This window comes from Mustelus asterias, chromosome 14 (genome assembly GCF_964213995.1).
Source record: "Mustelus asterias chromosome 14, sMusAst1.hap1.1, whole genome shotgun sequence".
Taxonomy (NCBI): Eukaryota; Metazoa; Chordata; class Chondrichthyes; order Carcharhiniformes; family Triakidae; genus Mustelus; species Mustelus asterias.
The window spans coordinates 59,168,543-59,181,279 of record NC_135814.1 but is presented as its reverse complement, the minus strand read 5'-3'; the positions used below and the strand labels follow the sequence as shown (position 1 = coordinate 59,181,279).

General features: G+C 40.0%; 1 protein-coding gene across 1 annotated transcript in view; it reads left to right on the top strand.

The window, feature by feature from the left end:
• pde11a (phosphodiesterase 11a) overlaps nucleotides 1–12,737 on the top strand; it is a 362,109-nt gene that overhangs the window by 273,850 nt on the left and 75,522 nt on the right. The window contains exons 15-16 of the mRNA XM_078229219.1: nucleotides 829–929; nucleotides 10,403–10,480. Of these exons, the coding sequence (XP_078085345.1) occupies nucleotides 829–929; nucleotides 10,403–10,480 (179 nt within the window). The remainder of the gene's footprint in view (nucleotides 1–828; nucleotides 930–10,402; nucleotides 10,481–12,737) is intronic.

Sequence of the window (12,737 nt, the reverse complement as noted above, 5' to 3'; positions counted from 1 at the left end):
TGCATTAAAGTCAAGACATTTGCAACCAATTTTGGAATATCTTGTTAAACCTATGTTCGATTTCAAACAGCTGGGATTATATTGCATCCAATATTTAGGGAAAGGTTTAGTAAGGGTGTGGGGAATCTGTCATCTACACAATTTTGGTGGGTCCTGAGGAAATTAAGGCCTCAATTGGAAGCATGAACACTGCCATTAGGGTCCTGACTTCACAGGAGACATGTAATTCCAGGACTTCTCCAGTTGGATGCAACTCTGACCTGGAGAACTGCCGGCCAATCAGAGAATATATCTCTCCATTACTGACAGCGCCACTAGGAGTGTTACTGGTAATGTATACACTTGTTCCTTCACCAGGGATACCTGGCGGTAGTTCCCTGGTGAAAGGTAAGTATGAGTGGGATGGGTATTTCAAGAAGGAGTATCAGAGGAAAGGGCACGGGGGATGACTCTCATCATCATAACCCCCACATCATCATCCCCCCCCCCAACTTTCCTGATGCCAGATGTCTCGATCAGGCACAGAGTGTCTTTTAATGAGGGACCTTCCTGCAAGGCCGCAAGCAAACCTGCAAGCAAGTCTCCCCCTCCGGACTTAATTGGGAAAGGAGGCAAAAGGGTTCCCACCTTGCAACCTGATCAAACAACCCACCCACTTCAAAACTCAGCTCTGGGGAGTCGGGGAAGGAGCATTAAATTCTATCCAGTGGACCCAGTAGCAAACACAAAGAAAATCACTTGAACCAAGTAGTAGTTAGGGGTTCTTTTTGTTTCTAATATGTACTTTAATAATATTTTAACTCCAATTCTTTTCTTTCCCTTGTACAGGGGCACAATATTTTTGCAAGTCTATCCTCCAGGGTGTACAGTGACATCATGCAGCTTTTGAAACAGTCAATACTAGCAACTGACCTGACACTCTACTTTGAGTAGGTTTCAATCTACTTTTGTACATCAATCCGACAATCTGTTTATCTGAAAAACGTTCTACGAGATGCTCTTGCAGAAGTGGCAATATTTTTTGATTTCATTGGGTCTTGGGTGTTGGGTAGAGTTGATGGAGAATGCAGCAGGCAGTTACCCCCACCTGTTTTTTATAACTCATATGGCGATCCTTGATTTCAATGATGGGTTTCAATTAGCCTTAAAGAAATTTAACAGCTTTTATTTCGATCAGATGACAAAATTGGTGCTTCCACGCAGATCCAAAACCTATTACAATTCTCAGCATTAGAAATGCAAACAACATTTTTGAAATTGTAACATATAGATTTTGAAATGGAAATAATTGAGAAACTGTGTGTATACACTTAGAATATTTGGAATAATATAAATTTAAAATATATTAATCTTGGAAATTAAACTAATTCAATTTAGCAAACAGTACTATAACAGCAATGTTGTTTTATTCTTCCTCTTAATATACAGGGATGCAAGGGGATTGATATTTACTTTGTACAACAGCCTGTTTTACATTGATCCTGGTTTTTATTTGCATTGACTGCAAAGGAAGTGAAAACTGAACAGATGTACTTGCTATTATTCAGTAACACCTGTTTTATGGTCACAAAGTCAAGATCTGTCTCCTGGATCTGTATGCAGACTATTATCAGTCACAGAAATTGCAGTGCGATGCAATAGAGTTTCAGATCTTAAACTCTTCTGAGTGAAAGATTTCTTTACACAAGGAACATTGGAGCATGGAATGATTTGTCACAGGGGATATTTGAGGCAGGGACTATAAGGGAAGAATAGAGAAAAAATTGAAACCAAAGGAGACAAGACCAAGAGAAGAGAGCAATAAGGCACTGGCATTATCTTTTGATTGCACTAACAGAGACAGTACAGAGACATTGGGTCAAATGTCTTTTGTGGTTTAAATCTCCATGACGTTGGGTATTACTTTGGGTAAAGAGTGAAAGGCAAAAGTGGAGAGATTTTTTTTACAATAATTTATCCATGGCACCAATTAACATTGATCATCGAATCACAGAATAACAGCCCAGAAAGAGGTCATATGGCCTATCATGCCTGTGTCAGCTCTTTGGCAGAGCGATCCAATTAATTTCTCTCCCCTGCTCTTTCCTCATGGCCCTGTAATTGTTTTCCCTTTTCAACTGTTACTATTGAAAGTGCTTCTACCACATCAGACAGTGCATTTCAGATCACAACGTATCGCTGTTTTTAAAATAAGTTTCCTCATTTCATCTCTGCTTCTTTATCAATTACCTGAAATCTGTTTTCTCTTGTTACTAACCCTTCTGCCTCTGGAAACAGTTTCTTCTTATTTACTCTGTCAATCATTTGAACTGTTCATAATCTCTTCTTAACCTTCTTTGCTCTAAGGAAAATAACCCCATCTTCTTCAGTCTCTCCACATGAATAAAGCCTCTCACTCTTGATACCATTCCTCTCTGCGCTTTATTGAAAGCATTAACATCCTTCTAAACTGGTAACTGAACTGTAATGCTCCATCTGAGACTTAATAACCAGTAATTTTATAAAAGTTTAGGACAACTTCCATGTTTATGTATTCTATCCATCTATTAATAAAAGGAAGATCTCAACACAGTGTTAAAATTAACGAAGGAGTCAATTGAAAGGTATGCAACTGGATTCTGAAAGGAAATGATATGGGTCATATGTTGGAAGAGATCATCAAAAGTGCAATTGATCATGCAGGCAACTTTATCGGAATATTCCATCTGTTAGCTGAACTAAACTAGTTCTAAACTTATTATTTGGCAATTTGAACATCTGCAGCAGATTCCAATCTTTAAAAGTGATATATTAATGCAAGTTCTTCTTTAAGCTTTCTTGCAAGGTCAAAGTTCATCAAAATAGTACCTCATTAACAGAGACCAAGTCAAGGATATCCAACTGTGAAGGGAGAAATGAAAAACAAGACTAAATAAAAAAAGGTTAAAAGGGTAACGGCTCTACTCACTTTGGTCAAAGTTGCACAGATGTGGTTGTTGTCCAAGTTCAAGTTACTTCACACAACTACAGTACACTATTTCAAAATTCAGTTGACTGAACCTTTATGGTGCACTTATTAATTAAATTAAATTCAAAATCCAAAGATACTCAAATTGAACAAAATATCCAAGTTGGCCCTTAGACATTTTTGGCCAGAATTCTACTGACCCCAGACCAATAGGATTGGAGATGGTGGGACTGGTAAACTAGAAAGGGAATATATCAGAATGGAACCCAGACATGTCCCCGCTGCCAGTCTATTATGAAGATATGAAATAGGAGCAGAAGTAGGCCATTCAGCCCCTTGAGTCTGCTCGACTATTCAATAAAATCAGGCTGATCTGTTTGTGTTCACTTTCACTTTTCCATCTACCCCCTAATAACCTTTGATTCACTTGCCCAATAAGAATCTTTGCTTAAAAATATTCAATGACCCCACTTCCCCCATCTTCTGAGGCAGAAAACTCTAAAGTCACATAACCCTCAGAGAGAAAATAATTCTTCTCATCTCTTTCCAATAAGGATGACTCCTAATTTTAAAACAAATCCACCTTGTCAATACTATTCAGGATCTTACATACTTCAATCAAGTCACCCCTCACTCTTCTGTAATCCAGTGGAAACAAGCCCAGCCTTTCCAACCTATCCTCATAAGACAACCCGTTCATTCCAGGTGTCAATCTAGCAACCCTCCTCTAAACCACCTCACACGCATTTACATCCTTCCTTAAATAAGAAGACCAAAAGTGTACACAGAGATGCCGTCTTACCAATGCTCTGTATAACTGAAGCATAACATCCTTACTTTTATGTTCAGTTCCTCTCATAATAAAGAATAGCATTCCATTAGTCTTCTTGATTACATGCTGCACCTGCATACTAATGTTTTATGACTCATGTATGAGGACACCTAATCCCTCTGCAGCTCAGCATTCTGCAGTTGTTCAGGTAATTTTTTTTATTCATCCTGCCAAAGTGAACAAGTTCACATTTTCCCATGTTATACTCCATCTGCCAAACTTTTGCCCACTTACTCGACCAATCCAAATCCATTTACAAACTCCATATGTCTTCCTCACAACGTGCTTTCCTACCTATCTTTGTGTCATCTGAATTTAGCTACCATGCCTTTGCTCCCCTCATCTAAGCCATTGATGTAAATTGTAAAAGATTGAGGCCCCAGCACATACCTGCGAGATTCGGCTCTTCACATCCTGCTAATCAGGCAAAGACCCATTCATGCATACTCTCTGCTTTCTGCCAGCCAGCCAAACTAGGTTGAGGTTTTATGAGGTTTTATTTTTTGCAACAGCCTTTGATGTGACACCTTATCAAATGCTTTTTGAAAATCCAAGTACAGCACGTCTACAGGCTCCCCTCTATCCACAACATATGTTACTCCATCAAAGAACTCTAGTAAAATGGTTAAATGTGATTTCTCTTTCATATAACCATGTTGATTCTTCCCCTTTACATGGGGCCTGTCCATAAGTGCCCAGCTATAACCTTTTTAATGATTGATTCTAATACCTTCTCCACCAAGATGTCAAGCTAACTGGCCTATAGTTTGCTGTTTTCTGCTACCCACCCTTCCTGAATAGTAGAGTTATGTTTGCTACTTTCCAGTCTGATGGAACCTTTCCAGAATTGAAGATATTTTGGAAAATTAACACCAACGCATCTATTATCTCACTAACACCTCTTTTAAGATTCTAGGATGAAGTCCAATAGGACCTGAAGATTTGTCAGTCTGTAGCTCCATCAGTTTGCTCAGTACTGCTTTCCTAGTGATAATGATTTCAAAAAGCATTTGATAAGGTGTCACATCAAAGGCTATTGCAAAAAATAAAACCTCATAAAACCTCAACCTAGTTTGGCTGGCTGGCAGAAAGCAGAGAGTATGCATAAATGGGTCTTTGCCTGATTAGCAGGATGTGAAGAGTTGAGTCTCGCAGGTATGTGCTGGGGCCTCAACCTTTCACCAAGTTCCTCTCTCCCCTCTGTCTCCTGATTTACAGCTATTACTGGAATGTTTCTTATATCCTCTGTGAAGCAAAATATCTGTTCATTTCATCTGCCATTTCTTTATTATCTAATATTATCTCCCCATTTTCACTCTCCAGAGGATCGATACTCACTTTACCTACTCTTTCCCCGTATAAAAACCTATAGAGGTTCTCACTATCTGTTTTTACATTCCTAGCTATTTCTGTCTCTTGATTAACCTTGTAGTCATTCTCTGCTGTTCTTTATATTCTGACCAATCATTCGACCTGTCATTCATCTTTGCATAGTTATGTGTTTTCCTTAAATTATTCTGGAGATAACTGAGAGGTGGGGTTGGGGGCATGCAGAGCAGCAGTGAGCAGGAAATCAAGTTTCTAAAGAAGACAAATGAATGCTATTTTGAGGAGGTTTTAAATTTTGTCAGGCGCGAAGGATCCATGGAGCTTCAGTGGCTCGCCACCTATAAGAAGGTGAGAGCGCAGCAACAGTTGACTGTGGCTAGAGGTGGAAGTCAATGTGAGCAGCAGTGTTTCAATACAGGAAGGGTGAGAGCTGATAAAATACCAGGAAGGAGAAGCTGGAGGTACTATGTGCACATATCAAGGGCAGATTATTCAAAGGGTTTCTCTGTGGTTTATCTTATGCATAGTCTCTCATAGCCCAGCTGCACTTGCCAGTCAGTGCCAGTTTCACTGGCAGTCCTGCTGCAAGGCACCAATAAAATATAGGAGGTTTAGCATTGGCAATGCAGTGATCAATGCTGAATGACCAGGGCATCTGCTGTGAGGCAACACTGCATTTCGCTGTGAATGCTGGTGTTTAGTCATGCTGTCTGCCAGGGTCATCAACCTCTTCTCGAATTTCATTTTTGCCTTTTGTGACATCCAAGGCTGTGAGCTTGGTATAATGAGTTCAACTCACCTTGTCAAATCATAACAGGTTATTGAATGACTTACAGTACTGCAATCACGTTTGGGGCCTGCTGGGGTTGCTAATTTCCACTGCAGCTTCCAACCACACCTTCCCTGTAGGACTTGCTGGTCTCTTCCACCCATCAACTGGGCAAAACACTTCTCTCCAATCCTTTTCTGCCCGGTGGAGGACTTCCAGGGAAGTATCATAAAGTTGGGATCCACTCTTCGTATAATTGCAACCATTCCTTGAAAATCCTTGGTTAGCTCTTCTTCCTTGTGTTTTTCTGTGTGATATCTTTAAACCAAGTGCTGCTTATTCCTTTAGCTACGATGTCTGCAATTCAGAGGCTGGAACTTCCCCACTTGTCAGCTATTAATTAGATGCAAGTAACAAATTCTGCCCCTAGGTCCTGAGTCCCATGCGACCTGCCCTTTTTGCAACCTTGTGAGCCATATCTATGTTGAATGTGTTAAGACTGCATGTCCTTTTTTGTTTCCTCAAAAACCTTTTGTTGATTTTTTTGTTTGCACTTCAGTCCCACACTCCTGATCCTCGGAAACCCGGTGCGGGGGGGGGCGGAGAAGGAGGAGGACCTCCTCGTGAACCTGATTCTGGGCCTGGCAATGCTTGCCATAAACAGGTCCAAGCAGCGGGCGACCAAGAGGGCCGTCTGACCCGACTGTCTGCCCCTCTACCGTGGCTAAATTCGCAGCCGGGTGTCCCTGGAGAGGGAGCATGCAGTGTCCGAGGGTACCATTAACGCCTTCCGTGCCTGCTGGGCACCACAGAGACTGGGGTGCATTATTCACCCCTTTAGTCACCTTTTGATTTGATGTTTTAAGTTGTCTTTCCACTTTGTCTTTTGTTTCGGCCGGTTCCCTTCCTTTGGGAGCTGCCCATTTTAATTTGTCTCCTTATTAATTTGATCTAGTTTATTTGGTTGGCCCAAAAAGATTGGTCCTGAGTCCCACGCAAATTGCCGTGTGACCCAATTTGAGCCCTGATGTTGGGACTCTTCTGGTCAAATTCAGCCCTTTGAATCAGTTTGTCTTATCCCTTCAAACACATTACATCATCCTTGTACAAAGAGATGACGTACTCATTTGTGTTCCAGTTTTCATTTCTTGTTTTTTTAAATATATAATATAAATTTTCTCCTCTCCCAAATACCTTAACTGGCATACAGTTTCTCTATACACAGTCCTAAGGTCACCGTCCACATATTTCTGAACATTATACTCTGGTTTCAGGTATGGATACCAATATTTGTGATATTTGAAAAACAGACATGAAATATCTGTTTTTCCAGTACTACACTAAGTATCACCAGGCTAACTACCTTTTTCTGATCGTGTATCTAAACAAAGGTTGTGCATGTGTGAAACTGGACCCAGTTATACTTACCCAAACGTAAAATAGGTCAATTTCATGCATGGACATATCTTTGCTTCTGATGTGCCTACAGCCATTTTTTAAAATGCCCAGGTCTATATTGGTTAATGTAAATACCCACTCTCCTTAGTTTACTGGAAGCAAATTCAGAACAGCATTGCTAAATGCATTGGTACAACTCTGGGAGCTAAAATTATAGGCATTAACTCAATAGTAGATGTGCCAATAAAGAACAGCCAGGTTTCTGTGGCAATGGGGGAATTCTCACTGACTGATTTTATAGGTTAGTTACTTGTTCAGACATTTTGATTGCTTTTCCAGATGTGGTCTATTACGGTTCATTTGTATACAGCGTTTTTTTCTGAAAGTGGTCACATAATTTAATCTTAAAGCAATCACATACAAGGAATCAATTTATGTATGATCTGAGGAGGAACAAAACAATTTCCATTTGTGAGAGTTATAAATTCAAGTAGATACGTCCAGAGAAATGGGTTAAACTGCAAGTTTAACTTCAAAGGCTTTTATATTTTATGGATGGATTATCAATTTTAAGTCTGCAAATATTTCCATTGTTTTTATGCTTCTAAAATTCTAAATAAGTATAACCAGAGGACATAACAGAAGAACTGAGAGATCATTGCAATTTGGTTTGCCAATATCCGTAAAATTAATTTATAAGCTTTGCATTATTAAAAAGTGAGCTGGCCATGGTTTGGCTGCAGAAGGCTTTTGATACAGTACTATATATGACTTGTTTAACAAACTAAAGCCAATGATTAAGAAGGTTCAATTGTGGTTGTTAATTAGTGAAGAGGCTGGAAGTAGTGGGTAGTTTTAAGGGGTATTAGGCCAAAATTAGGGAGGAATTAGTTAGTATGTCTCACCTGTCCCTGCCACTTGATTCTAATTTTCAAATCCTCTCTAGCATAGGAGAGGCCTATTTTATATTTGGTTAAGTATAACTTGGTCCAGTTTCACACATGCACAACCTTTGTTTAGGTACACAATCAGAAAAATGTAGTTAACGCGGTAATACTTAGTGTAGTACTGGTCTGTACAGGAAAGAATTCAAATGTAACCACCTACCATGGTGAGATTCAAACCTGGAACCCCAGAGCATTGCTCTAGGTTTGTGGTTTACCAGTTCAGTGACCTATACCTCTAGGCCACAGGAGAGGTGCCACTTGATCTGCACAGGAACCTTTTCTGTTCCTGGTAGACATAAGTGACCAATTTGCCTGTCAATGAAAAGTAATTAAATTTGCAAACTACACCATAGTAGATGGAGGTGAGTGAAGACTGGGCGCGAGAGGAAATAATCTAGATCATGAAAAAGACTCAAAAAGACTTGCAGTTGGGCTGATAAGTGCAAATGAAGTTCAATATGGGTAACAGCAAGTTTTTGAAAATTAAAAGCAGGAGGGATGCTTCACTTATTGGGATTGAAATTGATTAACTCCAGAAGTTAGAAATCAATATTAAAGAAAGTTGGTGGGCTATAAAACAAGGCTGCTGATTCACTCCTAGCCTATCTTGGTTGTCAACCAATTTCATCCAGGCTGAGACAGAAATTGAAAGAAATTTAATTGACGTATCTCTCACTGTATCAAAACAAACAGAATGTTGAATTTTGTAGCCAAATCAGTGGAATTCAAATTCTTTAGAGGATATGCTAAAGCAGCTCAGTGCTTTCATCAAACCATACTGATGCCACACTCACTTCTGATCACTGTAACATAAAAACACCATCCAAGCCCTAGAGACAGTACAAAGGAGAGCAGCATGATTGATCCTTGGCATTAGAGTGATGAGCTGTAAAGGAACAATTTGAAAAACCAGAGCCTTTCAGCTTTGAAAATAGACATCTCTTCAAAACTTGTCGAGGAAGTTAATGCTTAATGAGATAGACCCTAAACAATGCTTTCAGATACTGCAAGGCAAGATGGTATAAACTCCAACTTGTGAATGGGATCTGAGGGGCAGATGTCTGTGGATAATTACCATATTGATACAAGAGTAGTAATTAACCGATAATCAACATGTGGATGGGTTGTGCAGAATAGTTGTAAAGCTAATTAGCTGAACCTATTTAATCAATAATTGTGTGAAGGACCTATTTCAACTGAATGAACATGGTTTCAAATGGTGACTGGAGCCTAATCACTGGCTTTCTCTTGGTCTAAACCTTGCCTGTCAAAAGCTAAACTAATCAGGAAAATGGAAAAATTTGCTTTATTTCATTCAACCTATTTCTAAAAGTGAAGGTTTAAATATTGAAGTCCAGTAATGGTTTACTGCTTTCTTTAAAAAATGGTATTGAAGTTCCATTCTGCTGAAAATTGCAAACTTCTCCCTGCACAATTTTCTGCTATGGTAATGTTCTTCCAACTGGAACTAATTATAGCAGTATCAGTTCTGGCAGTGTGTTCCCAAGGCAATTCCTTCTAAAATCCACCTTGGTTAAAGTGATCCTTGCATAAAGCTCCAGCCTGCCCTATTACTGCCACATGTCATTCATTAACATGAACAGACATTCTACCTATTAGCATGCTTTCCCCTCAAAGAAAGAATATATTTGAATTGAATGTATTATTTTGCTATGGAATGGTCAAGAGAAACAATATGTTAATATGACTCTCAACATTTTGTTTAAATATCTATTTATGCAGGATTTTACTCCACATTCTGTATGTTTTCTGTATCAATATTATGTAAAAAAGGCACCAATTAACTTCCATCAGTGCCAACTGGGAACATATATTATTCCCAGCTTCCCAAACTGCATTAGAAACAGCCACAATGTAAGAGGATTTGAATCAGCTTGAACTAAATTTGTTCCTTTTCTCCTTTGTAATATGCGCACAGTGCAACTTTAATCTGCAATTTACCATTGAACATCTGCTCTGTGTTGAGTAATTGGCATGGTTTTGTTTTGGATCAGTTTAATAATGTTGAATTTGAAACTGCTCAAAGAATATGAAGTGATTCCATCGCAACTCATAGATATATTATTTATATGTATTTCCATAGATAGCCAACAACTCTCCAACATGACTCATGTAATGTCTAGAAATATTCTAAAACTTACGACATTTTTCTTTTCTAGGCGAAGAATGAAGTTTTTTGAACTTGTCAATTCAGGGGAACACAACTGGAATGTAAAGGATCAACGAGAAATGCTCAGGTCAAGAGATCTATATTAATTGCCTGTTAATAAACACCAAAAAAAAGTTGAAATTATCACAGAATGAAGAGGCTCCATAGGGGAGAAATTGAGCTGTAAAGTGCCTATCTCTAGGGCTCCTAACACTCATTGGGTTCCAAGATGTGCGCATACACTTGCGACAAGAAGTGTGCCAGATGCCATTTTGGTAAAGGGGCTTGTGCATGTGTGCTTAATGATTGCCAGCAACATAGAGAGTTTGCAGCCTATGATGTCAATTTGATGCCAAATGTGTCATTTTGAATGACATGCTCCCTGCCTTAACTTTGCACAGCTGAACACAAGTTAAATTGAAAGGAAACCCCTCACCCCCACATCTCCAGCACTATTTAAAGAGATCATGAAGTACTTCTAGGTTAGTAGTTGGATTATGTCTTCTGTCTGCTATATAAACAATTATATATGTTTCTGGAATTTTGCTATACTTACCTAAAGTTTGAACACTCTACATAGAGTGGTCTGACTTGTGTTGATGTACTTATTTGTTGTTTTTAAAGTTTGTACTAAAACAAAAGAGTGGCTAGAAGAGGGAGGTGGAGGGGAAAAGTGCTGTCAGCAGGATGCCAGAGGGTTTTTATCTCAACTTCAGCAAGGACCAATGTCTGAGATGCCTCCACTTTACAAAAGAGCTCATGACTAAAATACCAATTGCTGCAGTCTCAACTGTAACATCAAAATAGGGCAAGGACAACATTGCTTCTGGCTGGCAAGGTGTTATGATCCTTTTAGGGACTATTAAAGAGAAATCCGAACACCCATTAATCATCCAACAGAACTATACCACAAGATTTCACGTTTTTGGTCAGAAGTTGGGCTTGGAGAGGAAAGACGAGCATTGTCAGGGAATGCCAGGGTGAGGTTGGGAGTCAGACCTGGAGAGGGGAGAGCTTAGGAGTCGAACCTTGGGTTGGGGGAGGTTGGGAGTTGGGGATGTGATAGTGGAGCTCCATGGGATCTTTAGGGGTGGGGAGAGTCCCATGGGGGCTGGGGGTGAGTGGGTGGGTATGGGTGACGTGTGGCGGGTCAGAGGGAGTGGTAATGGGGGGGGGGGGGGGGCGGAAGCGGAAGAAGTCCCATTGGGGTCAAAGGGATGGGGGGAATCCCAGTGTGAATCTGTACAATAGTTACTCAGAAGCTAGATATGGTTTTAATTCTTCTAACTTTTTCTGGGTAACTATTAAGTCACATTTCTGGATGGTTCACAGTGCAGGGCAATTGCCGAAGGAAGTTTGAACTACCCGGGCAATTGCAGTCCTCACCTGGGAACCGGGGTGCGGGGTCCCGAACACATTGAGGAAACCCCCCAGTTCTGCTATCCTGGATCACAGAGGCTCTATAGTTTATAATTATAGGTTGGTATCAATGCTATGAACCAAAGTCCCACTTTTTACTCCGCCCCCCCCACCCCCCCCAAGAATTCCATTGTACATTACAACAATCTTGAACTTCCCTAGAGACCAACTTAAAGATATGTTCAGTCCTCTGGGGTTCACTTTAATTTTCTTCAGCGTTCCAGCTCTTCTAAAGTTCCAAGGGGTTCTGCCATTAGCTTTATGGCTATGCAACCCTCCACCTTTTCTTTCTGAACTGCAGAGCTGTGGTTGCCTCAGCTCCTTGTTCTGCTTGCAAGCAGAGACCCAATTGCCTCCCCATGTCTTTCCAAGCTAACTCTGCATTCGGCCACAAAGCTCTGGGAGGACTCCCATAGATTTTTTTTCAACTAGCTGCAAGCCAGAATAAATCTTCCAGCTGCTTTTCCCTCACAAAATTCAAGTTTGTGATAGATCCTCACCCGCATTCCATGCAGTGAATGATGAAGTTAGTATTTTTTCTGCTTGAAAGACAGGCCTACTTGACTACCATCTGCCGTTGGCTCCCTCGATCCAGTGAGATACAGTCCAGACCGATGTAAAGCTGCAACTGCCCCTTTCTGTTCCCAAATTGAACTGCTTGCTTCTGTCAGCAAGCATACACAGATTAAATAAACAAAGGAATATTGCATTCCCACAGCCTGTCTCTATGACAACATGGCATGCTTTGGGATGTTCTCAAACAGAAATATAAATTATTTATTTTACCTTCCATTCTACCTTTTTATTCTTAGATCATATGAATAATTTACCTTGCGAATGGAGTTTTAAGACCCTTTCTCCAGACTTCCTGGAAACCCAATGTTTACAACATTGCAGCTTCCTCTCATCAACAAAAATAATTTAAA